The 27272-nt window shown below is 39.3% G+C and overlaps 3 protein-coding genes across 3 annotated transcripts; all 3 read left to right on the plus strand.

The window, feature by feature from the left end:
• The first annotated feature begins 1421 nt into the window (after positions 1-1421).
• Positions 1422-5712, plus strand: LOC132998646 (hatching enzyme 1.2-like). Its single transcript, XM_061068373.1, has 9 exons — positions 1422-1430; positions 1535-1626; positions 2211-2282; positions 2406-2561; positions 3439-3559; positions 3646-3824; positions 4121-4202; positions 4395-4519; positions 5632-5712. Coding segments are annotated over exons 2-9 (810 nt in total). The 5' UTR covers positions 1422-1430; positions 1535-1553; the 3' UTR covers positions 5634-5712.
• A 2696-nt stretch (positions 5713-8408) lies between these two features.
• Positions 8409-12436, plus strand: LOC132998657 (hatching enzyme 1.2-like). Its single transcript, XM_061068386.1, has 9 exons — positions 8409-8417; positions 8522-8613; positions 9198-9269; positions 9393-9548; positions 10426-10546; positions 10633-10811; positions 11108-11189; positions 11358-11482; positions 12356-12436. Coding segments are annotated over exons 2-9 (810 nt in total). The 5' UTR covers positions 8409-8417; positions 8522-8540; the 3' UTR covers positions 12358-12436.
• Positions 12437-14622: 2186 nt separating this feature from the next.
• Positions 14623-26938, plus strand: mtch2 (mitochondrial carrier homolog 2). Its single transcript, XM_061068013.1, has 13 exons — positions 14623-14722; positions 15722-15806; positions 16267-16373; positions 19819-19845; positions 20703-20759; positions 21633-21690; positions 21897-21948; positions 22032-22091; positions 23493-23586; positions 24432-24479; positions 24560-24627; positions 25239-25314; positions 26110-26938. The coding sequence occupies exons 1-13, from the start codon at positions 14636-14638 to the stop codon at positions 26194-26196; spliced, it is 906 nt and encodes a 301-aa protein (XP_060923996.1). The 5' UTR covers positions 14623-14635; the 3' UTR covers positions 26197-26938.
• Positions 26939-27272: the final 334 nt, after the last annotated feature.

Genomic DNA, 27272 nt, shown 5'->3' on the forward strand with positions numbered 1-27272 from the left:
TGAAGCATTACTTCATAACCTAGAGGATGTATTAATACAAATCATAATTATACCATGCTTCCTACCCTTTCTCCAGCCCTTCATCAACCTAACCACTAATAAATTATTGAATGGCTCTTAGATTCACGTGTTTGAATGTGCACACCAGCTTGAGATTCTATAATATAGAATCTATATAATATAAGTAATACGGCAGAACTGAATCAAAATAGTTTATAGTCTTCCTTTCATGGTCCTTCGAGCCAGAGGGAACCTCTAGACTGGATATGGATCCAAGAGCCAAACTAGAGAGTTCACATGAAGAAAGAAGTGGAAGGCCTCTCTTAGGCCACCAGGTTATCTCCAAGACTACCATACAGAACTGTACGACAAGGCCCTCACGCAGGATGGAGCAATCTGCCCTTCAGCTCCGGAGACTGTCATATAAAGGCAAGAAATGGCACAGTTGAAAAGCATGGTTAATGAACTAAAAGATAGACTTCAACAATATGAACAGAGTAATTCTGAAGCAGAAGAGGAGCAAGTGTTGATGATCTGTTTAATAGAGAATGTGTTGAACAGAAGTCAAGAAGTCAAGTCAATAACATGTATTGATGAGACATTGATTTCTTTAATATGATTAAAAAGGAGAAGAGGAAAGAGAAGGTCCATGTGTCCCCCGACTTTCTAGTCCAATAGCAGCATAACTAAGAGCAGGTCCAAGACAAACATGAACCAGCTCTAACTATTATTTTAACATGGAATTCAGAGTAAACTATAGCAGCTAAAGTTGATGTTATTTTTGCATTCTCAGCTTGTTGGCCTTCGTTAACAGAACTGACTGTAGCTGCTGGGTAAAGAAACACAAGTCATCAAATGTAAATGTTTACAAATAGTATCCAGTACAGCATTCTTAATGGAATGAGCCATGTATTAAATAGCAATTCAGTTTGCAGTTTTGCTTGTAAAAGACTGCCTTAGATGATATAGTTATTCTTATACATTGTCCCTTTATAACAGGTGGAAATATGGAAAGAAGCTATATTTCATTACACTGTACTTATGTTGCTGATATTTTGTAGAACTGGAGAGTCAGTTTCATTAATAAAGTATAAAATACCTGGGGTCACCTGAGAAATAAACAGGTATCACACTGTGCTTAATCAGAATATTGAGAAAACATTGAGGACATCAGTGACTTTCATCCATTTCTCCACCTGTTACTATGGCAAATGCAACAAACGTCCTTTTTCCCACTGATAAAGCTTTGGGGGTATTTCTGTCTCTATATCTGTCTATATGTAATGAGACTGATAAGCCTGCTAGTTCTGCTGACTCTACAGGCTTTACTGTACTCAGATAATCCATATTTGGTCCAACCAACAAACCAGAATATCTATAAAAACCTGAAGCCAAACCACAGATACACATGTCCACATAGAGGATCACAGGTGAGCTAGGCTGCTAATGTCTACAACAGGATCAAAGTTTGATTGTTTGGTTTTGATTCGGTTTTTTCACTCAAGACAAACTCAATGCTTTCTTTTTCCTGTAGGTCTGCTAGGAGGTCTAACATGTCTGTTTTCAAGGTCTCAGTTCTGACTCTACTGTTTCTCTCTGCCTGCTGTTGGGCCAGCAATGAGGTAAGCCCATCCAAAGGCCCATTTTATCGCAGTATAGATGTTATTACTCGTTAAAAGCTGCATGTTTTAGACATAATTAACATTGAGTTAAATTGCTTGTGAAACTTATGTCTAACTGTCAGTCTCAACCATGATAAACTTCCTCTGTCACAGAAGAAGCCTCTCATCTGTCAGTCACAAACATTTAGTTAATTCTCTGATTTAAGCTTAGGCATTTACTCACTAATAAATGACAGCAACATATCTTTCATACAGAGTTTTTTTTTTTTTTCATCTCTAGACTTTTGTTTAACTGTACAATAACTTTATGTTCTATTATGCAAAGTGGGCATCTCTTAACCTCCTGTCTTTATTACTTTTGATGTGAACGTGTATCTTTAAGGCACATTTTTGGGTTATTTGACAGAGTAAGTTTGTTGACTGTAATTCCATGTTGTTTTTCTAATAACTCAACATGTTTGTTTCTTCTTTCCTATTTGCAGGCAGGTATGTACAATCAGACCTATTGTATTGATATGCACTGAATTAGGACTGTTGTATTTTTCTGCAAAATAACATTGTGTTGCTGTTGATGATTTCACTGAGCAGAGGAGATTTCAGAGGTGGACTCAGGGGAGCTTTCCGTCTCGGAACTTCTAGAAAGAGCCAACAGCAATCTGAGTGAGTGTGAGCTGAAGATTTTCATGTAGACTGTTGATGCTTAAATTTCTTCAACTCATTATTTATTAGTGATACTTTAACAGCTTTTAAAGAAATTATGTAATGTTACATGATGTGTTTTAGTCCGCTCCAACAATGATCCCATACTGATTGGAGGAGACATTGCCATTGGCAGCGAGGCAGAGAAAAATGCTGACCCCTGCACCAGCCGAGGCTGCATGTGGGGCAAGTGGAGTGACGGGAAGGTCTACATTCCGTATTACATCACTAATCACTTCTGTGAGTATCTGATGAAAAGTAGAACCGCAGTGTCAAAAGGTTTGAGTGAGATTGACCATAGATCAAACAGTTTATTTACCAGCATCAAACATGTTTGCTGCCAATTATCAACTGTAAACTCCTGCATCACTCTCGTCCTCTGGAGTCATGACATGAATGACTTTAAAGTGTCCAAAAAGCTTTCTTAAGTATACTTTTGAGTAGATCCTTGAAACAAGGGTCTGTGTTCAACAACCTTACACATATACCTTATTAGCCCAAATATGAGCACCCTGATAGTGAGATACCCAGACAAAGTTTTCTCAACATATAAGGAGGGTTGAGTTTTGAAATTCCTACACAGCCAGTACCTACTGGGTGGTGGACCGAATCATAAAGCAAATCTCCATGTCTCTTTGTGGTGCCTGAGCTAGATACTGAAATAGTTGCCCTGCTTAAAGACAACATAAACATCACAGCCCACACATGGCTCTGGCAGCCCGTAGCCTACTAAATGTAGACAGGTTAGCTTTTATTTCCAATTTGATTATGTTATGATCATTTGTTAAGAGTTTTTGCACTTATATATTGAATTACCTTTACTTTAAATAACAGTTAATATATTAAATTTCACACTCCAATTACCCCTAGCATAGCGACTTTCATTGTCAACTGCTGTTAAGACACCTGAACCGTTTCAAAAGACACTTCGTACCAGAATAAGACAAAATCCATCTTGCATTAAAGTGAAACATGAAATTGTTCCATTAGTGCAGAGCATAATTCCCACATAGCTTATATAGGCATAATACTGTACATTGCTGCCAACATGTTCCTCTGTTTTTCTGTGATGTGGGATGTTAAAACAACATAATGCTGTGTGGTACCATACTACCAGCCTCCCGAGAGAGAGCCATCATCACCCGTGGACTGGAGTCCTTCTCCTCCTTCTCCTGCATCAACTTCAGGCCCAGCAGAAGCAGCGACCGTGACTGGCTAAGCATTGAGTCCCAGAATGGGTGAGAAATTTATATAAATGAAGAGTTTGACTTGAAAGCTGTTGTCAAATTTCACTGATCTTCAACTTATGTCTCATCCTGTCCAGCTGCTATTCCTTTGTTGGACGTCGTGGTGGTAAGCAGGTGGTGTCTCTGGCCCGTAGCGGATGCCTTTACCATGGAACCGTCCAGCATGAGCTGCTCCATGCTCTGGGATTCAACCATGAACAAACCCGCTCTGACAGGGACAACCACATCAAAGTCCTGCTGCACAATGTCCAGTCTGGTAATGGAGTTATTCATTTTCCCCAATGGTGAGATAGAGAGGGAACTAAGTAAACTGCAGACTGATAAGATCAAATAAACTCAGATATAATGTACACTTCATGAATAGATAACTGGTAAGCATCACCGATGATAGACAATGCTGCCAAGTATACACTGTGGTATTGTATAATCCAGTCAAAGAAACACACAGTTTGAGATCAAAGATCAAAGAATCCTAATCATACATGAAATTGATGCTCATTGTTTAACTTCAGGTTTCTAACAAAGATAATCTTCAACCTTTTTTATTTTCAGGAATGGAGCACAACTTCAGGAAGATTGCCACCCTCAACCAGGGCACTCCCTACGATTACAACTCAGTCATGCAGTACCACAAGTGAGAACAACTGGTTGAACACCAGCCCTTTCATGTTTTATCATACATGTGTGTGTGTGTGTTCGTGTGTGTGTGTGTGTGTGTGTGTGTGTGTGTGTGTGTGTGTGTGTGTGTGTGTGTGTGTGTGTGTGTGTGTGTGTGTGTGTGCAGCATATGCTGTTTAACTACCTAACTGCTGCTGTCTTGTTGTAGGACTGCCTTCTCTAAGAACAACCAGCCCACCATGGTCCCAATCCCTAACTCCAATGTGTCCTTTGGCAATGCCAGGGAGATGAGCCGCAATGACATTGCCAGGCTCAACACGCTCTACAAGTGCTGTGAGTGTCCACATGCATAGTGCCAGACTCCAGTTTGTGTTGAATACTTTTCAACATGTTGCACACTCTTACTTATAAAAGTGCTAAGTGGAAACCATAAAGGGTTATGTGTCTTGTCCACAGGAGAACCCATTTTTTTCCCTGGTAGAAAATTTTTAGAAAGTTGCAACGTAGAACCCTTTCCAAGGTTTCTGCCAAATACCCATCGTAAAAGGTTATACCTAGAACCATCTGTGAAGGGTTCCACTCAGAGACCCACCCTATGTGAGGTTCTACAGATAACCTTTCTATGGTTTCATGGCTTGAGGATCCTTTTAAAATCAAGAATTTCATGTGGCACTCAAACATGGGTTTCTATGATACCCCTTTTTATTCAGAAGGTTTAATCTGGATTCCACCAAGGGGATTTTTCAAGGCCCATTTTGTGTTCATTGTATATTCTATGGATTTCCTCTGGAATCCACACCACTGGCTCAGAAATATATGATATTTTAAGGGTTTTACGTCTAACCCGCTTTTCAGAAGTATCGAAAAGTTTGGCATATTCTACAGACCAGGCTAAAATTTACTGAATCCCATTTATTTATTTTCATTCATCACTTAAACCTTTTTACAATAACCAATGTTTTGATTAAGAAAATATGTCTAAGTGATGTAACACTGGTTGTTTAGAAGGGGAGACTGATAAACTGAAAACCATATTCATTTCCTTGATAATCGATGATGTTGGATCATAAATCGAGATCGTTCCAGTCATTTTAACACTGATGTCCTGGCTTGGCGTCTCAGATATGCACTAGACTCCGCAGATCGTCCCTGTTTTCTCCAGAGGAAGTGCATGTGTGAACGCAAATGTCGGAGTGAGATGCTCCACATGTTTCTGTGGACTTTCTTCACCTGACATCCAAGTATAAAGTCAATAGAAATCCAGGTGAAATTGATTTGAGACCACAGCAGGGAATCACCCGCTGGATTCACCGCAAGCGAGTGATGTCAAGAGAGTTTGTGGTGATATGAGTTAACAACGGTGTCGGAGTGCTTTAAATTTAATCACATGATCTATGCAGCAGAAATAAAATGTCACATGCTGCCTTTGCTTTTTGTTTTTACAGGAAGCCTGCCCAGATGTTCTGTAGGCCTGTTGACACCAGCACAACATTCAATCATCACCTAATAAATGTATTGAGACTGAATCACAGCAGACTGCTTTCATTCTTTCATAGCATCCATTTAATATTGCTACAACTAAATGAGGCATATTCATTCAATCGTCTATTCTTTTATAACACCAACTGGTTACTTTTCTAGCCTGATCTCACATGAAATGTTAACATTATCATATCTCAAGTTGACAGATGAAATTCAGATGAACATATGAAAAAATGTTCCTGTAAAAAACAAATGGGTTGTCATATCAAAACCAGACTTCTTCTCACAGGAATTAAGGTTGACCAAACAAAACAGCCACATCGTCTTATGTTTATCATTTCCCCATTTCTTTTGGATGGATGGACATTCTGCTCCTTCTTGTCTTGTCTTTGGCCCTGATACTTTGCCACAATGACACATAACAGCCACCTGTGAATCCTTAACCTGACTTTACTTTTTGGACTGCCAGAGTAAATGTAAATGATCTGTATTTATTTTTTGCTTTTCTTGTATTGATGACCACTCAAAGGGCTTCAGTCTACAGGTTTTCTTTAACTATTCACACACATTCATACAGTGCATACAGCCCAAGGACATTTAAGTACAAGTATTTCTGTAGTATTTAGACTGGCCCTTTGCAGGAATTATCAGACTATCTTTCAACTGCACAAAATTGGTGCTGGTAGTCATAAATAGCACAGATGTTCAATGTTTTTGCTTGCTGACTACAGTATAGCTTTAAAGCAAAGTAAACCATGTAGTAACATTCATGGAGTCAGTTTTTGAATGTACAACACAAGTTGTTTTCCAAAAAACTGATATTATTCTGTTTTAAAATATAAATTGGCTCAATTTATAGGCACCTTAACATTCCCAAATGACACCACAAACTTTGCACAATACCAATTCTGGCTATTCCACGCTGTACGCTTAATTTTTTTTATTCTGAATGATGAATTAGTATAGGCTGTAACGCTGTAGCTTATCTCTGTACAGTACATACTTTTGTTTTTATTGACTGTTTTGTCTTTTTCTTTGTGAAGCTAAATATAGTAATTAAAAAAATATATAGATGTATACATATATAAATTGGCTTTATGGGACCTGTTCAAGAATCTCAAGCCCAAATGATCATTATATGAGACTGGGAGTGAGCGGAGAGAGTTACCTGTCACAGGGGAGAAGACTAGAGAAGGGGAGGCTATACGAGGGCTGGGTGTGTCCTCTTCAAATGCCTTTGTTGGAGACCATGCTGCCACACCAACCATGCTATATTGTTATGGCAGAACCATAAAAGAGAACCTGTCTAAAGGAAGGCCTGAAGCATTACTTCATAACCTAGAGGATGTATTAATACAAATCATAATTATACCATGCTTCCTACCCTTTCTCCAGCCCTTCATCAACCTAACCACTAATAAATTATTGAATGGCTCTTAGATTCACGTGTTTGAATGTGCACACCAGCTTGAGATTCTATAATATAGAATCTATATAATATAAGTAATACGGCAGAACTGAATCAAAATAGTTTATAGTCTTCCTTTCATGGTCCTTCGAGCCAGAGGGAACCTCTAGACTGGATATGGATCCAAGAGCCAAACTAGAGAGTTCACATGAAGAAAGAAGTGGAAGGCCTCTCTTAGGCCACCAGGTTATCTCCAAGACTACCATACAGAACTGTACGACAAGGCCCTCACGCAGGATGGAGCAATCTGCCCTTCAGCTCCGGAGACTGTCATATAAAGGCAAGAAATGGCACAGTTGAAAAGCATGGTTAATGAACTAAAAGATAGACTTCAACAATATGAACAGAGTAATTCTGAAGCAGAAGAGGAGCAAGTGTTGATGATCTGTTTAATAGAGAATGTGTTGAACAGAAGTCAAGAAGTCAAGTCAATAACATGTATTGATGAGACATTGATTTCTTTAATATGATTAAAAAGGAGAAGAGGAAAGAGAAGGTCCATGTGTCCCCCGACTTTCTAGTCCAATAGCAGCATAACTAAGAGCAGGTCCAAGACAAACATGAACCAGCTCTAACTATTATTTTAACATGGAATTCAGAGTAAACTATAGCAGCTAAAGTTGATGTTATTTTTGCATTCTCAGCTTGTTGGCCTTCGTTAACAGAACTGACTGTAGCTGCTGGGTAAAGAAACACAAGTCATCAAATGTAAATGTTTACAAATAGTATCCAGTACAGCATTCTTAATGGAATGAGCCATGTATTAAATAGCAATTCAGTTTGCAGTTTTGCTTGTAAAAGACTGCCTTAGATGATATAGTTATTCTTATACATTGTCCCTTTATAACAGGTGGAAATATGGAAAGAAGCTATATTTCATTACACTGTACTTATGTTGCTGATATTTTGTAGAACTGGAGAGTCAGTTTCATTAATAAAGTATAAAATACCTGGGGTCACCTGAGAAATAAACAGGTATCACACTGTGCTTAATCAGAATATTGAGAAAACATTGAGGACATCAGTGACTTTCATCCATTTCTCCACCTGTTACTATGGCAAATGCAACAAACGTCCTTTTTCCCACTGATAAAGCTTTGGGGGTATTTCTGTCTCTATATCTGTCTATATGTAATGAGACTGATAAGCCTGCTAGTTCTGCTGACTCTACAGGCTTTACTGTACTCAGATAATCCATATTTGGTCCAACCAACAAACCAGAATATCTATAAAAACCTGAAGCCAAACCACAGATACACATGTCCACATAGAGGATCACAGGTGAGCTAGGCTGCTAATGTCTACAACAGGATCAAAGTTTGATTGTTTGGTTTTGATTCGGTTTTTTCACTCAAGACAAACTCAATGCTTTCTTTTTCCTGTAGGTCTGCTAGGAGGTCTAACATGTCTGTTTTCAAGGTCTCAGTTCTGACTCTACTGTTTCTCTCTGCCTGCTGTTGGGCCAGCAATGAGGTAAGCCCATCCAAAGGCCCATTTTATCGCAGTATAGATGTTATTACTCGTTAAAAGCTGCATGTTTTAGACATAATTAACATTGAGTTAAATTGCTTGTGAAACTTATGTCTAACTGTCAGTCTCAACCATGATAAACTTCCTCTGTCACAGAAGAAGCCTCTCATCTGTCAGTCACAAACATTTAGTTAATTCTCTGATTTAAGCTTAGGCATTTACTCACTAATAAATGACAGCAACATATCTTTCATACAGAGTTTTTTTTTTTTTTCATCTCTAGACTTTTGTTTAACTGTACAATAACTTTATGTTCTATTATGCAAAGTGGGCATCTCTTAACCTCCTGTCTTTATTACTTTTGATGTGAACGTGTATCTTTAAGGCACATTTTTGGGTTATTTGACAGAGTAAGTTTGTTGACTGTAATTCCATGTTGTTTTTCTAATAACTCAACATGTTTGTTTCTTCTTTCCTATTTGCAGGCAGGTATGTACAATCAGACCTATTGTATTGATATGCACTGAATTAGGACTGTTGTATTTTTCTGCAAAATAACATTGTGTTGCTGTTGATGATTTCACTGAGCAGAGGAGATTTCAGAGGTGGACTCAGGGGAGCTTTCCGTCTCGGAACTTCTAGAAAGAGCCAACAGCAATCTGAGTGAGTGTGAGCTGAAGATTTTCATGTAGACTGTTGATGCTTAAATTTCTTCAACTCATTATTTATTAGTGATACTTTAACAGCTTTTAAAGAAATTATGTAATGTTACATGATGTGTTTTAGTCCGCTCCAACAATGATCCCATACTGATTGGAGGAGACATTGCCATTGGCAGCGAGGCAGAGAAAAATGCTGACCCCTGCACCAGCCGAGGCTGCATGTGGGGCAAGTGGAGTGACGGGAAGGTCTACATTCCGTATTACATCACTAATCACTTCTGTGAGTATCTGATGAAAAGTAGAACCGCAGTGTCAAAAGGTTTGAGTGAGATTGACCATAGATCAAACAGTTTATTTACCAGCATCAAACATGTTTGCTGCCAATTATCAACTGTAAACTCCTGCATCACTCTCGTCCTCTGGAGTCATGACATGAATGACTTTAAAGTGTCCAAAAAGCTTTCTTAAGTATACTTTTGAGTAGATCCTTGAAACAAGGGTCTGTGTTCAACAACCTTACACATATACCTTATTAGCCCAAATATGAGCACCCTGATAGTGAGATACCCAGACAAAGTTTTCTCAACATATAAGGAGGGTTGAGTTTTGAAATTCCTACACAGCCAGTACCTACTGGGTGGTGGACCGAATCATAAAGCAAATCTCCATGTCTCTTTGTGGTGCCTGAGCTAGATACTGAAATAGTTGCCCTGCTTAAAGACAACATAAACATCACAGCCCACACATGGCTCTGGCAGCCCGTAGCCTACTAAATGTAGACAGGTTAGCTTTTATTTCCAATTTGATTATGTTATGATCATTTGTTAAGAGTTTTTGCACTTATATATTGAATTACCTTTACTTTAAATAACAGTTAATATATTAAATTTCACACTCCAATTACCCCTAGCATAGCGACTTTCATTGTCAACTGCTGTTAAGACACCTGAACCGTTTCAAAAGACACTTCGTACCAGAATAAGACAAAATCCATCTTGCATTAAAGTGAAACATGAAATTGTTCCATTAGTGCAGAGCATAATTCCCACATAGCTTATATAGGCATAATACTGTACATTGCTGCCAACATGTTCCTCTGTTTTTCTGTGATGTGGGATGTTAAAACAACATAATGCTGTGTGGTACCATACTACCAGCCTCCCGAGAGAGAGCCATCATCACCCGTGGACTGGAGTCCTTCTCCTCCTTCTCCTGCATCAACTTCAGGCCCAGCAGAAGCAGCGACCGTGACTGGCTAAGCATTGAGTCCCAGAATGGGTGAGAAATTTATATAAATGAAGAGTTTGACTTGAAAGCTGTTGTCAAATTTCACTGATCTTCAACTTATGTCTCATCCTGTCCAGCTGCTATTCCTTTGTTGGACGTCGTGGTGGTAAGCAGGTGGTGTCTCTGGCCCGTAGCGGATGCCTTTACCATGGAACCGTCCAGCATGAGCTGCTCCATGCTCTGGGATTCAACCATGAACAAACCCGCTCTGACAGGGACAACCACATCAAAGTCCTGCTGCACAATGTCCAGTCTGGTAATGGAGTTATTCATTTTCCCCAATGGTGAGATAGAGAGGGAACTAAGTAAACTGCAGACTGATAAGATCAAATAAACTCAGATATAATGTACACTTCATGAATAGATAACTGGTAAGCATCACCGATGATAGACAATGCTGCCAAGTATACACTGTGGTATTGTATAATCCAGTCAAAGAAACACACAGTTTGAGATCAAAGATCAAAGAATCCTAATCATACATGAAATTGATGCTCATTGTTTAACTTCAGGTTTCTAACAAAGATAATCTTCAACCTTTTTTATTTTCAGGAATGGAGCACAACTTCAGGAAGATTGCCACCCTCAACCAGGGCACTCCCTACGATTACAACTCAGTCATGCAGTACCACAAGTGAGAACAACTGGTTGAACACCAGCCCTTTCATGTTTTATCATACATGTGTGTGTGTGTGTTCGTGTGTGTGTGTGTGTGTGTGTGTGTGTGTGTGTGTGTGTGTGTGTGTGTGTGTGTGTGCAGCATATGCTGTTTAACTACCTAACTGCTGCTGTCTTGTTGTAGGACTGCCTTCTCTAAGAACAACCAGCCCACCATGGTCCCAATCCCTAACTCCAATGTGTCCTTTGGCAATGCCAGGGAGATGAGCCGCAATGACATTGCCAGGCTCAACACGCTCTACAAGTGCTGTGAGTGTCCACATGCATAGTGCCAGACTCCAGTTTGTGTTGAATACTTTTCAACATGTTGCACACTCTTACTTATAAAAGTGCTAAGTGGAACCATAAAGGGTTATGTGTCTTGTCCACAGGAGAACCCATTTTTTTCCCTGGTAGAATATTTTTAGAAAGGTGCAACGTAGAACCCTTTCCATGGTTTCTGCCAAAAACCCACCGTAAAAGGTTATACCTAGAACCATCTGTGATGAGGTGCGCGAGGAGAGGGAGAGGTGCCGAGGTGCCGAGGCGCGGAAGCACCCTGCCGGTGCTTGCTGCGCAGAGGTGCAGCTCCCGGCTGGACTCGCGTCCAGAATTTGGCAGCTGCACAGCTTCACACGATCCCTTTGTCTGTCTGTCTGTGTGTCTGTCAAAAGTCACATAGAGCAGAGGCAGCAGCAACACGTCCACCAGAAGCGAGCCGCTGACATGGAGCCAGCAGCCCCCACCCTCGAGTTTTCGGACTTTACCCTGGTCTCGATGATGTTGGATCATGAATCGAGACCGTTCCAGTCATTTTAACACTGATGTCCTGGCTGGAGGAAGCCAGGACATCAGGAAGGGGAGTGTCCCTGTGTGAACGCAAATGTCGGAGTGAGATGCTCCACATGTTTCTGTGGACTTTCTTCACCTGACATCCAAGTATAAAGTCAATAGAAATCCAGGTGACATTGATGTGAGACCACAGCAGGGAATCACCCGCTGGATTCACCGCAAGCGAGTGATGTCAAGAGAGTTTGTGGTGATATGAGTTAACAACGGTGTCGGAGTGCTTTAAATATAATTACGTGATCTATGCAGCAGAAATAAAACGCCACTTGCTGCCTTTGCTTTTTTGTTTTACAGGAAGCCTGCCCAAATGTTCTGTAGGCCTGTTGACACCAGCACAACATTCAATCATCACCTAATAAATGTATTGAGACTGAATCACAGGAGACTGCTTTCATTCTTTCATAGCATCCATTTAATATTGCTTCAACTAAATGAGGCATATTCATTCAATCGTCTATTCTTTTATAATACCAACTGGTTGCGTTTCTAGCCTGATCTCACATGAAATGTTGACATTATCATATCTCAAGTTGATAGATGAAATTCAGATGAATATATTAAAAAATGTTCCCATAAAACACAAATAGGTTGTCATATCAAAACCAGACTTCTTCTCACAGGAATTAAGGTTGACCAAACAAAACGGCCACATCGGCTTATGTTTTTCATTATCATTTCTTTTGGTTGGTTGTACATTCTGCTCCTTCTTGTCTTGTCTTTTGCCATGCTGCTTGGCCACAATGACACATAACAGCCACCTGTGAATCCTTTAACCTGACTTCCCCCTGACATAGACCACAATATGTTTTTGTTACATGATGTGATTGGCTTTTGTTATTCCCTGTACTTGATTTACATCATACCCAAGACATTTTTTTAAACACATATCCTCTACTTCTCTTTCAGAGGGTGTTGCTTTTAAAAACCTTTGTCATGGTTCCAATGTTGCAGTTCACAATGTGGTAGAATGAACAACAGTGAATTCAGAATTTCACATTCAGTTCAAAAGAATTTTAAGATGATATAGATTGCACATCTAATCATCAGATTACATCGATCCATCCATTATCTATACCGCTTATCCTTTAAGGATGGCTGGAGCAAATCCTGGTTGTCAATAGGCAAGAGGTTTGCCAGTGTATTGCGGGGCTGACATACAGGGACATAAACACTCACATGCACATTTAAGGGCAACTTAGAGTTTCCAATTAACCCAATCCGAATGTTTTTTGACTGAGTTAATGTAAATGATCTGTATTTAGAGTCTTGATGACCTCTCAAAGGGCTTTACAGTACAGTTTTTTTTACCTATTCACACACATTCATATAGTGCATACAGCGACATGTATTGTATTGACATTTACAAGTGTTTCTGTAGTATTTAGACTGGCCCATGACCACAGGAATTATCAAATTACTTTTCACTTCCAAAAAGTCGGTACTGGTAGTCATAGATAGCACAGATGTTGGATGTTTCCCTTACTAATCTTATTTTTCTATCTGCCTTCAGTATAGTTGTATTAACAACAATAAACCATGTAGTAACAATCATGTATTACTGTATTCATGCCATTCTTGTAGCCAGTTTTTAAATGTACACCACAAGTTGCTTTCCAAAAAAAAGATAATATTATGTCACATATTATAAATTGGCTAAATGGGACCCCTACCGATAAAGATTTAAATAACTTGATGAAGTGCATACACACATTTAAAAATGTTTTTTTGTTGTTGTTGGTTATTTTTTTCACCATTCATTATTTTAACCATCATCATCATGAGATTGCATACTGTGGGATGTGCAGAGGTTGATTAGGTTTTTCAGACATAGGCGTGATCTGGATGCAAAGCTGCTGAACCTCCTTGGGACTTTAAATGTCCGGTAAATGTCTCTGGAATGCTGATGTAGATGAGGGGTGTGTTTGCAGCTTAATGGTCCATGAACTCTTTCATATTGTGCGCTAAGACTTTTTCAGGACACCACTTCAGCGGCCACTGCATCTCCACATTGCAGGCTTTTTAATATGGTAGAATGTCGGACTCAATGTGTTGAACACAGGTGGGGAAAACAGGAGTAGGTAAAAAGCAAAATATTTATTAACACAAAGCAGGATGAATGGACACAACTGAATGAATGTGGTTTCATGTCATAGTCCCTGGTTTCTATGATGTTCCTTCTTTAATCGCTGGCTGATTGGGGCTGAATAAGCAGAGGCAGGGTGAATGGCAGCTGATGGATAAAGCAAGAATCTTGACCCCAAAAATACTGTTTTGGAAATAAATCAGGCAGGTAAAAAAGACAAGGCAGAGATCCACAGATAAAATAACTTGTCTTCAGGTTGGTTGAATCATTTCACCACTATGTTCTGATTTAGAGGTAGTACTCTCACTTTCACGTTATTTAACCTTTATGTTATCGTTGTGAGTGTTCATTTTAAGCTCTGCCAGTGAGTGAGTTCTGGCTGTAAACGCTAGATGGCAGTGCCGTTATAATCAGACGCAACATAGGCGCTGTGGGCTCCTCGGCCGCAAGAAGAACCAGAAGAGCTTCCTGTCTCCCCTGGCTCTCCAAAGATGGCGGACACGTGTGGCCAAGTATTGCTGGGATCAGGGTTCACCGTCCTCTCCCAGCCTCTGATGTACATCAAAGTCCTGATCCAGGTACGGGGATTAGAATTAGAATTATTCGTGCTAACGTGCAAACGTTTCAAGAGCTAATTTAATAACTGTTTGCTCGCCTTTGTAAATCTCATCTAGCTCAACTAGCCAGTAAGCTAGTAAGAGGAGAGTATCAAACTCCATCGAAAATACCGCAGTTTAATGTTGGCTCGCTTATCGTTAAAAGCACGTACAATAGCCTAAGGCTGTTAACGAATCAACATCACAGACCGTAAAATTCAGCATCTTTGTGAACAACAGCAGCACAAATTCTAACTACATTATACTGCGGCTATTGTCCCAATGACCTTCTGTTTCCAAAACACTCTGTAGTGGGCGGAAGCGACGGGGGTGAACGCATTCTTAAAGTTCACACCGAAATGCAGTGTTGTGTCTTTTAATGTGTGTATACACAATGTTGAGCAACAATCAATCGCCCCGAGACATATTCACGTAAACGGTTTCCTGGTGTCTAGCGAGTCAAATCGTAATAGTTGCTAGAGATAAGAGCTAGTTAGCTGACAGTTTAGCAGCTCCGTCTTGCTGTCTGAGCTCACAGCCTCAGTGTGGCTGCCGCCGCTTATGAAAACATGAAGTGATTCGTACTGTCCACTCACAGTGAAGGGTCAGGAACCAATACACTTACATTCGCTAGTTTTTATTTGTATTAACAGTTGTCTTATTAGTCTACGGTTTGTCTTCTGTCTCTATGCATTTTAGCCGTTGATCCTACATAGCAATACATTTTTTTAATCTCCCTTTAACAGCCTTGTATTTCGGGACCTGCGGGCCTATCTCACCTTTAGCCCACTAAACTAGCTAACACTAGCGTCTTAAAGCAAACGTGTGAAATGAACTGCAACTTACAAAGTTACCTAAACAGAGAGGGGGAAGTGGAGAGTCACAGAATGCGGAGATATGATGAAGGTTCATTCAAAGAGCCGCTACACGGATCTCTTACTGTACACGTCTTTCACTTGTTACTATGGTTTGTGTTGGTAGGTAGGACATGAGCCGCTCCCTCCCACCATGGGCAGGAACTTGTTTGGCAGACAAGTTTACCAGCTCCCTGGACTGTTTGCTTATGGTGAGTCTGACTCGAGGCCTTTCCACAATTGAAATCAGTATTTGTATTTATTTCAATGCTTCTAAGAAGGCAGTAGTAGATGTTTTGGCAAGTTTTTATGGCAGATCTGATCATGGTTAGTGTTGAATTGTGAATGTTGATAAACCTTCCCTTGAGCACAGTACACAGAATGCTGGGATAATGTTGTCATTAACACTCTTGAAATTTTGCAATTTAAATCAGTGCAGCATTGCATTACTTTACATTTTTAAGTTTGTTCATAACCCCATTAAAGTGCATTGATACACTAAATGTTTACTTGTGTACCAGTCCAAAAAATATTGTATGACTTGTATTTGACAACTTTGTGTTGTATATCTCTTACAGTGACAGCTCAGATCTTAGGTCACAGTTTTTATTTAACTAAAATGTCATCACATTGTTTTTCACATCCTTCTATCCTATTTTCTGAATCTTTTAGCAAAACACATAATCCAAATTGATGGAAAAGCAGGGCTCTTCAAAGGACTTGGTCCAAGGCTCTGTGCAGGCACCATTGGCACCGTTGTGCACAGCAAAGTTTTGCAGGTAGGTCTGACTACATTGAGTTCTCCATGCATATATTGTATTACACCCAAAGCTTTTTCCTCAGATTAATACAGGGATTCAATTATGTTTAGTGCAACTGGTATTGCCTGTAAAAAATTTCTTTAACTCTAAAACTCTCAGTAATTCATGTCTGTACTGTTCTCTAAGTGTATGTCACACGCACTTAACCACTTGTTGAGAGGACTCATTTGACTATATCAGTTTCCCACTTTTAGGCCAGGGGATTCTGACACACTGAAATGTCCGATTTGCGTTCATCTCAGTAATTAACTAATGCACTATAACTCAACATAAATGAGTGTTCTTGCTGAGTGCTGACAGTCTAAAAGTGTTACTCTTCTGTTGTGCCACACATGAGTAAGGATGGCCACTGAAACCTGCTATTAACAGGCCTCAGGGATAAATTATTAAAAATAGTATTGATAAGTTTAAACTTCTGCTCTCACTATTGGAAAATTTTTGAAAAAAGGATATCCCATCTATGTTTAATTCATAAGTTTTCTCTCTCCTTAAAATTGTAATTCATGTTTTTTTTAATATGAAGAATGAGATTGAGATTAATTTGATATTTGTATTAATACTGATTTGTCAATTATTTTCTCCATTGATGACTTAAAGGTGACATATTATGCCCATTTTACCACAGTTGATATGGTTCATTGGGGTCTTAAATGAAATGTCTGAAACATATTTTGGTCAAAATACCACAAGGATCATTTAAAACAGCACCCTTTTTACCCTGTCTAAAGCAGCCCTCCTCGAATTGACCTGACCGGCCGGCTCCCCCGTTAGCGTTAGCCTGCGAGCTAACCGGGCTGATGGGGCCGGGCCGTGTGGCGAGACTATGACGTCGACTCTGGTCAAAATCCCATTTGACGCCATCTAGCGTATCGTTTCTGACATAGAGGAACCACAACAAATCGCGGGAGGTTTTTTTTTCCAGAGTTTTTGGGACGGTATACATGCCAGATACCCAAACTAATGTGTAGAAGCACTACAAAAGTGGAATTTTCATAATATGTCACCTTTAAAGCTCATGGAGCAAGTGTATGTTTATGTTTTTAAAGTAACATTTGTGCTCTCCTTGGTGGATTAAACTAATGGTGCTGGATTTGCCAGGAAGTAAGAGAGCACACTTCTATAAAGAGTAGTGCTGTCAAACGATTAAAATATTTAATCGCATTTATGTCATAGTTAACTCGCGATTAAACGCAATTAATCGCAAATTTTTATCTATTCTAAATGTCCCTTCATTTATTTTTTTTTCCATCATTTTTTTTTCGTTTTAATGCTCTTATCAACATGGAAAAGTGGATTGGCTTGCTTTATGCAAATGTTTTATTTTATTGAAAAACAACATTGCCAAACAGGGCGGTACAAAATAAAATTATAAAGTGCACATTTCAGGTAAACAAGGACTCAGCCTATAGCGCTGTTAAACCATGGCTTAATATTAAAAAAATTTCAAGTTTGCGTTGAACATAGCAGCCAGGCCTCTTATTTCAGAAACAATGAACCGTAGCAGTTAGGTTACCAATAAAAGGTAAGCCTACTACTTCTTTGCTTTCAGCCAGCTACTCAAACAGACAAGCAACAAAATAACAAACAAACAAAATACAAAGGCAAGTGTCAGCCTACTTTGAAATAAATTAAACACAGAACTTTGTAGGGCTTTTTGAGTCCTCCCCATATTTGTGGAAAATGTATGAAATAAGAAGTACCCTATTTTTAAATAGATAAAACCATATAGCTGCAGCCTAAAAGTGTAACGGACTGGGTTTATGTTTATGTTTGGTTTTGACGTATGTTCAGTAAAACGCTGTGTTGAAGGAGCGTTCTGATGTCTGAGGGTCAGTAAAGGGGTCTGGGTGGAGCATGTGACTGTTTGGACCAATAGGATGGGGTTGTTCGGGGATCGGGGCTCAATGAGGAAGTGAAGTGTTGTTGATGTGTGCGAGTGACGGAGTGCACATGTCCGTGTAGAGGATAATAAAAGCTACTAAACCCCGAAGAAGTTCCGTGACATGTGGAAGCGTGGACGCTACAATAGCTTAAAAATATATATTTTAGTTGACGAAATATTAAAACAAAAAGCGAGAGCAGGTCAGACTGGATCCGAACACAGATACTGAAGCTGCAGTTGCAGCTCTGCTTTAACTCTCGTTAAAAAAATTGACGCGTTAAAATGGGTTTGCGTTAACGCCGTTAATTGACAGCTCTAATAAAGAGGAAACGGATCATCTGTGTGTGTGTAACAAGGATATGTTGTGTACCCTCATTAGGGAGTTTCACGATACCTAACATTTTGTAGTTGATACCAGTACCATAAAACATCCATGATTCTCTATACCACGACAAAAAACAAAAAGTTTTGGTACTAGTCTAGTTGGTACTGCTGGGCGTTTGCTTGCTTTTGAGCCACAGAAAGAGCTGTTTCTTTTAAAACTAGATGGTGAGAAAGATAAGCAGATTGCTCTTGCAAGATGCAAGATGAGGCAAGAATATGAAACGGAGATGGAAAAGATGAGGCGCACTGAGAAATTAAAATGCGATTTTATGCAGGAAAAGCTGAATTGAATGAGAGATATTTCCAAGACTCCTGCTCCTCCTTGTCAGTTTGTTCTGGGTGTACGTGGGTTTTCTGTTGTGAGGAGCTGGACCCAGTGTCCACAGTCTATAAAGTGTGACCTTCACTAACATTCTCTCCCTGTCCATCTCCTTCTCTTCAGGCCCCTGGTTGGTTATGTTGCAGCCTTAGTTGTATTCAGTTGGATTATTACCCTTTGGTTTACATGCACCTTGCAACAGCTCATGTTCACTCACACACACCCTACTCTACTGATGGCTCACACTCCACTTGGATTAGTCAATATACTTTTGTTGGTGTGTCTGCCGTTTTGTGTTGGCCTTACGAGTTGGCCTGCAACACCACATTTTGCTTCGGCTTGAATATGTTGTGGTAAAGATAAGAGTGGTTATTTTCTAGGATTGCGTGTCTGACCGGTGCCCGACTCTCGTTCGCACGTTATAATTGCGCACGTTGCGAATTAGGAAATCGCGTTTTATCATATCGCGATTTTATCGCAAATGCAATTAATCGTTCAGCCCTACTGTAGGCAAATTCAGTGTATTTTGTGCAAGAAGCAGCTCAACATGCAATATGGCAACACAAGTAGAAGTGGGTGTAATGCGTACTGTTGGAGATTAGATTCCACATGTGTGTTGCTTGATGTTTACACCAGACAAACTACTGACTACAGCCTGGATAGTTTTTGGTGTCTTCACATTTGGATTTATTTGGTTAAGCACACATTCAGGATGCATTTTAGTAGTATTTAAAGGGTTATATGTCTATGTATCTAAATATAACTCACCAACTGTTATTTCACACGTTTTTAAACTGTGAACTGCTTATGTCTTACAGTGGTGTCAGGAACAAGGCACATCTCAGGTAAGATTTTTCTTATTCATCATTTGTACGCCTCGCATCTCACTGTGTTGCGGAGTGAGTGGGGGCAGAACCCCGGGTCCTATGTGTCTGTGTAAACTCCAAGTCGCTCCGAGCACAGACCCACACACAAAATGTATCCACTATCACTGGAGTGAACGCCGCTCATGTTAATCATTTGTAAACTGATTTGTTTGGTTCAGCGTTCACAATGAACATGAACATGTCAATAACCGTCTCTGAACTCTCGTCAGCTCGCTGGGGCTCTTCACTTCCTTTCAGTCTCTCCATGCTCTGAGTCTCTTCTCTCCTCTACTGATACAAAAATACGTATGGGCGCAGGAGAGTTCTTTGGATGTGCGGGGGAGTGAGCTGTCTGATGTGAAAAGGGTGCAGTTGGAAAAAGCTATAATACATTTAGTATATTTTATATGTTGCCAACCCCTAGGTCCAAGTAAACCTCTACCTTGGTACATTATTAGATTGTCATGACAACAAATTACAATAAGAAATGTTAAGATATCCTTAATACATAAAACATGAAGAAAATTAACCAAACAACAATATTAAACATTTGTCATAGGATATGTTAGCGGCTCAGTAAACAGGATGGGATGGCTATGCTTTGTAGGACTTTTTTTTCCAATGTGTTTAAATGAAACACGAGTGGGGAGGGAGGACACTTGGATAGACACTCGGAAGCAGTACAAACCAACTTCTGCTCTGAAACGCTGATTGATTTGCTCTAGTGGTCCGAAAATCCTCGAAAAAAGTCGTCTGTCTAGTTTTTCTTTCTGAAAAAGATTTAGTTGGAAAAAACACTAAAACGATAGATAATCATAAGGTTTGTCTCTACCCAGGTACTGGGAAGCCAACAGAAGGCGGTGGAGGGCTCCCTTCAGCATGTTGTTAATGAGGTAAGATCCTTGTACAGATATGAGATGTTGCCGGCAAGAAACACACCAAGACAAAGATTGAACTATTTGGCCTCAGTAAAGTTTCACCTTCCAACTGGATAGGGACCACACAACAGGGACAACTATGAATGTCACCTATACCTATTTTAAACCTAAATTAACAGGTATACTCAGATGTGTTTAAATACAGGTAAACAACTGACTTCTTGCCAAAAGAGGAGTTTGCCTTTCTTTTTCCCCCCAGGTGCTTAACACACTGAAAGCCGAAGCCAGTCTCACCTAGCTGTCTTGCCAAATGAGCATGTACACCTGGGTGTCACCTGTCCATCACTGCAAATCTGAGCCGGAGTTAATAATAACCTGTGTCGACCTAAGAGTCATTTGACCCAAAAGTGGATGCTTGTTGAATCTAGGGCTGCACAATATAGCGGAAATGTATCATCGCGATATCAACATGTGCGATGTACATATCGCCAAAGACTGCTTCAACTGTGATAAATGGTGTTCAAAATGGTATCTTTATGGTGTGTAGTCATAACTACTAGAAATATGCATTGTCACACAACGGTGAATAAGATGTAAACCACTGGCTAGAAAACCTGGATTTAAATAATGCTCCATTTATGGTATTTAAAACATATGACACCTAACAAGGATACTGTGTTTTAGTGAGAAATACTGCATATGAAAATAACTTGTTTGTATATAAGGAACCTCCAGAGGGCACCTTTTACCTTTTGTATGTGAAATGGCTTTGCAAAAACAACATAACCTTTCATTATTACATTAAATATGAGTAAAATATTTTCCGATATATTTTATATAACATTTTCAGTTTTAAGTGTTACTGACAAATTCATTTTGTCTCCACAGACAACTAAAGAAATGATAGCTCGTTCCTGTGCCACGATTGTCACACATCCCTTTCATGGTATGTCATGAATATGTGCAACAGCTCAAACCGATGCTTTTATCTGACTCACTTCAACTGTGTTCATTAGATGTCTAGGGTTGTATGAAAGCAATGATGTGGTTTCAGTTGTGAGACATTCAGGTGTTTACTTTCTTAATGTTAGCATACGTATCTGTGTGGGTAGATAATTCTTGTCAGTATGTTTTCCTTGACTTGTGTTTCAGTGATTACTTTGCGGTGTATGGTCCAGTTTATTGGGAGAGAAACAAAATACAGGTAATGTTTTGACATTGTAGACAAATGTCACAATGAGAGGAGCCAAACTTGAAAGATCTTTTCATCTCTCCATCTGTTCCCAGTGGTGTGTTTGACTCCATCATCACAGTCTACAGAGAAGAAGGCGTACTGGGCTTCTTTGCGTAAGTTTGACACTCGTTTTTCTCTTTCTCTTCTTTAATGGTGAACCTTAAGTTGAGTCCAGTGAGTCATTACAAAAGCTCAGTATGTCCCATCAACATAGTTTTTATATTCCAGTAACACAAGCAGGGAGCCATGCACAGCTCCACCAAGTCCCAATCTTCAGTTGTCGTTGATGTAAACAGACGACACATTTTTGCCAGAGATGTCATTTTAATAACATTGTTGAGATCCTAAAACCATGCTGACAAGAGCATGCTTGCAATCTTTCTTATAAGGTTGATTTGAAAAAAGTGACCATAAAATATTGAAATGATATTAAACTAAGATATTAGTCATTATCGTAATTTTGAAATCTTTATTAATGGAGAAAATCAACAAGGGTATGGCCTAAGTCCACCTACAGTGTTAATTTGTGGTCTTTTCATACATATTTGGAATTCAAACATTTCTTTATTTGGCAGTTTTTAGTGGCTCTGTCAGTAATTTTCTGCTCCTCTCTGTGTCTCCATCATTCGCGCTGTGCACTGCATCAAACCAAATTGACCTCACCGCCATCTCCTCCAGCTCTACATACATTTACCATCAAGTCTCTGTTTTGAAATTCTCATTTCTCTCTATTGTCTAATTATTCTCTTCTTCTGACAATGATCGCAATATCTTAGAATTTATTATCTACGGCAGCAGGGCTCCATCTGATGAGCCAAATATATTGACAGGCCTGTGGAACACTATTTATAGTGGTCTGTATTAATATTCATTGTGAGTGATCTGATAACAAATGATCCGAGCTAAGTACTCATCTGAGTACGTCCTCATCCGATCCCTGAAACCACATTCGGAGGTGCTCTTGGATGGATGTGGCCACATTCTTTTTCCTATGTGAATATCAGGAGAATGCATATGGGCCACATATGAAGCACTGCCCACTCAGCTGATGTAAAGTATTTTTTGTATTTCTCAGTGCCCATATGTTGTTTGTTGCCATTGTCAAAATATATCAACACTGACCAATGCATAATGTTCTTTCTCTCGCCAACACACAACGCTACCCACACAATGTCATTGGACACATCTGTAATCTGCGACTGGGTTAAAACAACATAATTTGATCTTCGCGAACAAACATTCCACACATTATTATTTGCATATTTAGTGGGGAAGTCGCATTAGATCTCAAGTTGTCCCATTCAGGACACATTTTAATGCCAAATGTGAACACATGAGATCGATGGGATGAGTATAAATGAACCTGGCAGGTCCCATAACATGGACAGAAAGCCTGAGAAAGGAAAACCAGATCAGTGGCTACCTAAATTGTAACCTAAACTTTGTCTGTGATCTTGTATCCAGTATGTAAGATTCTTTGATCAGATATTATGTTGCTTTTTTTTTTACCCTAGTGGTTTGATTCCTCGCCTGCTCGGTGATGTGCTGTCCCTGTGGATTTGCAACCTACTGGCACACCTCATCAATACATACGCCATTGATGACTCGGTATGCTGCTTCTTGTATATCACAGTTCATTTAGGGGCTCTGTATTCTGTAGTGGTTAGGTTTAAGGACTTGATTGCCCTGTGATCAAACTGTCAGACACTAGTCCTATATACTCAAATAAATACCAGTAGCATACAGTATGAGACTGCATCTGCTGCTTTTGAAATTTAAGTAATTGGCACAAAAGCTGGAAGAAAAGTTAGGAAGCTGAAAATGTAAAACGATGCAACTTAACTGATCTTAAAAAGATCTATTTAAATATAACCAATACCCCATCGAAATTAGGACACCATTACCAGCAGGTTACTCTAAATACCTTTTCCTAATTTTTATGCATTCATCACCATGCAGCATGCTATTACTAATTTGTTCATGTAAAATTCACTATTGTGTTTAAAAAAAGTTGATATATATTGGACAACAGGTCCATAAGTCACTTTGAAAATGTATATTTACTCATTATCTCGCTAATTTTGGGGTTGTCATGTTGGGTTGTTGTAGTATTTTTTTTTCTTTATTATTGAACAGGGGATCATCAAATGTTTTTTCATGTTGGTGGGTGGTTTCGGTTTGCTAGGGGGTTCCAGTATTATATTCTTTCATAGGGCCCAATATTTCTAGCGGCGCCCCTGGCCATACACTCTACTGACTCACATTGTGAGCCTGTGATTTAAATGTTTTACTTAGATTTTCTGTGTGGTTTTGAATCCAGTCCTCATTTGGTTTACGATTTTGGTTTCCATTGACTGTTATTACGTTATTTTGGTATCAAAAGTTATCCAAAGTACCTCATACATGATTTTCAACTTGAATATATATAACAGTGAATCTGTTCCTCTGCTCAGATGAGTCACACAGGCGAAATTAAGAACTGCTCCCAGGCTGTAACAGGGGTGAGTCTCACACATGCATGATCTTAGTCCATCTGTTTGAAGCTTGTTTGTTCATGTTCCTCCTCTGCTCTTTCTTTCAGTTCTTTGCCAGTATGCTCACATACCCTTTTGTTTTGGTGTCAAACCTCATGGCTGTCAATAACTGCGGGTGAGTTCACATAATATTTGTAAATCCTCACAAGTGTCCGATCAAACAGACTAACGTCTGGCTGTTCACACCGGACCCGCCCGTCAGCCCACGATTCTACTTTCTCCGCTGGTTGTTGGATGCCCTGTTTAATGTTCTGTGGTAAATGATGATGGTCTTCACAAGTGTCCCCCCTCTGTAGACAACCATGCCAGGATGCTTTGTTATTAGAAAAGCATTTAAGATCAGTAACATCGCTGCTATATGCTAATTCAATTAAGTGCATCGTGTGAAAATAAATGACTATAATGTAATGTAATTTAAATGATATTAAACTAAGATATATACAATATCAGCATCATTTTTAAATCCTTACTAATGGAGAAAATACTACATTTGTTGGTCTATCTCCCATTTTGCCGGTGATTCACAAGGTATTCTGGGAAATTCTCAAAGTCCTCGGTTTGAAGTGTGGGTCTGAATAATCTCTGCCCGAACACTTGGCCCTCCCCCTCCGACCCAATAGGGAAAGCCTTTCCCTATTCACTAACGTGCAAAACAAAGAGGAAGGGCTAAGAGGTAGGGAGAAAGGGTGAAATGGGATTGAGCCTTACATTTCCACTGTTCTTCAGACTCGCTGGAGGCCTGCCTCCCTATGCATCAATATATCCCACCTGGGTGGACTGCTGGAGACATCTAAGCAGAGAGGTAACTGCATCATATACAAAACAGCTGGATAGATGTTCCAGATACAGCTATCACATAAATCAATGCATGTTATCGTCTTCAGTACTTTTCACATTGTACATGGTTTTCACTTAACAATTTTATTGGTCAGAAGTCTAAAGTAAAGCTCATCACATTATACAAACTGTAAGAAGATAAAAGTTGTCAATTTAGCTTCTGTAATGATTTTGGAACTTGTGTTTTTATGGAGTACAGCAGAGGTTTTCAACAGGGGGTGTCGAAATTTTAGGTTGATTATTTTTAATATATTTGTAATAAAAAAAAAAATTCCCACAAATATAAATGTCTTTAAAAACATATTAACATGAATCCTACATATTGTAGCCAACGGATTAATAGAGGTAGAACATGTAGTCAGTCAGTCAATTCAGTCTGCAATGCACACATATGTATAGTAGGGGGTCCCTGCTTGGGTGTCCTTGGCCTGAAAAACGTTGAAGACCCCTGCAGTACAGTATAACCACAGGTGGTCCAGAAGTTCAAATTCAATAGTATTTTCCTTATGTACAGACCAGATCTTGTATGTGATAGTGCTTTCACACCTAATCTGTTTAGTGGGCCATTTGTATGAATATTTATGGTATGTATTAGATGCACTCAGTTATCCAAATGTGGGGTTAAAAGCCCTGTTGATCTCCTCCTATGCCTTCACCAAGTTATTTTTTAATAATTACAGACCTGAAACTGATTGACCTTTAGTATCCATGTACACTGTAACATCATCACCACTAAACACTTGTTTCCTCTTCATTCCAGGGCAACATGAGCAGAGGAAACAGTTTATTTTTTCGGAAACGTCCGGCAGGAAAGATGTATGCAATTGAACAGAAGAGATTTTTTTGAAGCCTCAAGAGAACTCAGCTGAACATAGCTGTGATAATGAAACAGAAAAAAATCAACAATACCTGAACTCGGGTTGGACAGTCAGCACGTCATTCTTTGTATGCACTTGTTTACTCTGAGGGTTTTTTTTTCTTAAAACTGGCCACCATGTGATTAAAAAATATATATATAGTCTCCAGTTTACCTCCATCAGGATGTTTTATTAATAGAAATGTATTAACAGATTGAAACTGCAGGCTAATAATACAGTAAGATGGATCAGGATCTCTTCTTTTGAAACCCACATGTACTAAAAAATTGATGGGAGGATGACTTGTAGTTGCAAACAACCCATGCATACTGTTATGACAGACCAATGTGTTATCCCCCATGTTTTTATTATCTATCGTGATCTATCAATAACTCCCCTTCCTCCGTGTGATGGGATTGTTTGTTGAAAAAAAGCACTTCAGTCTGCATGTGGTAATGTCTAAAAATTCACACTAATGATCAAGTGGGACCTCTTGTCATGTGGTATTGTCTTCTTGTGTTAGTTATTCTAAAGCTTATTGCTGGATGGGCTTGTAATGCTTATGAAAAGGAGGTGAAAAACTCTGACGTGGAGGTTTTCCAGGAGCATGTGTTCTTGTACAGGGGCATGGAGAAGAGCCCATACTGACCAAAATCTCTGACACTGAACACTTAAGTGCTGGTATAAACTCATCCTGACTTACCCAAATAAAAAAACGCTTTTTGGACCTTGCTTCTCTTGTAAAGGTGTTTGATGTAGATTTTGGAAGACTATCAAAACCAGGGTACTATGGAGAGCTGCTTGGGTACAGATGTTCAATGAGCTGAAGGACAAGGGAGGTTCTGTTTCTTACGGTCAATAGAGCACGAGTCACTTTCACAATCTCACTCACACACTGTTGGATGATTTTGCTGGATATGTTGATAGGAGACACATTGTTACATCAGCCTCATCCTTTAATCAGTATACTACAGACTAAATGCTCTATTTATTTATATATATATATATATATATATATTAGATTTTCTAGTCTTGAGCATTACAGTATTGCCATACACACAGCTGA

The sequence above is a fragment of the Limanda limanda genome, chromosome 3 (assembly GCF_963576545.1).
Source record: "Limanda limanda chromosome 3, fLimLim1.1, whole genome shotgun sequence".
Classification (NCBI taxonomy): Eukaryota; Metazoa; Chordata; class Actinopteri; order Pleuronectiformes; family Pleuronectidae; genus Limanda; species Limanda limanda.

What these genes read in the sequence shown, in the direction of transcription:
- LOC132998646 (XM_061068373.1), top strand. Translation starts at nt 1,554, where the DNA reads ATGTCTGTTTTCAAGGTCTCAGTTCTGACTCTACTGTTTCTCTCTGCC. An exon ending in AAGAGCCAACAGCAATCTGA is followed by an intron (nt 2,283 to 2,405) that starts GTGAGTGTGAGC and finishes GATGTGTTTTAG; the next exon opens with TCCGCTCCAACAATGATCCC. An exon ending in TTACATCACTAATCACTTCT is followed by an intron (nt 2,562 to 3,438) that starts GTGAGTATCTGA and finishes CCATACTACCAG; the next exon opens with CCTCCCGAGAGAGAGCCATC.
- LOC132998657 (XM_061068386.1), top strand. Translation starts at nt 8,541, where the DNA reads ATGTCTGTTTTCAAGGTCTCAGTTCTGACTCTACTGTTTCTCTCTGCC. An exon ending in TTACATCACTAATCACTTCT is followed by an intron (nt 9,549 to 10,425) that starts GTGAGTATCTGA and finishes CCATACTACCAG; the next exon opens with CCTCCCGAGAGAGAGCCATC. An exon ending in TCAGTCATGCAGTACCACAA is followed by an intron (nt 11,190 to 11,357) that starts GTGAGAACAACT and finishes GTCTTGTTGTAG; the next exon opens with GACTGCCTTCTCTAAGAACA.
- mtch2 (XM_061068013.1), top strand. Translation starts at nt 14,636, where the DNA reads ATGGCGGACACGTGTGGCCAAGTATTGCTGGGATCAGGGTTCACCGTC. An exon ending in TTCAGCATGTTGTTAATGAG is followed by an intron (nt 20,760 to 21,632) that starts GTAAGATCCTTG and finishes TTGTCTCCACAG; the next exon opens with ACAACTAAAGAAATGATAGC. An exon ending in TGTCACACATCCCTTTCATG is followed by an intron (nt 21,691 to 21,896) that starts GTATGTCATGAA and finishes CTTGTGTTTCAG; the next exon opens with TGATTACTTTGCGGTGTATG.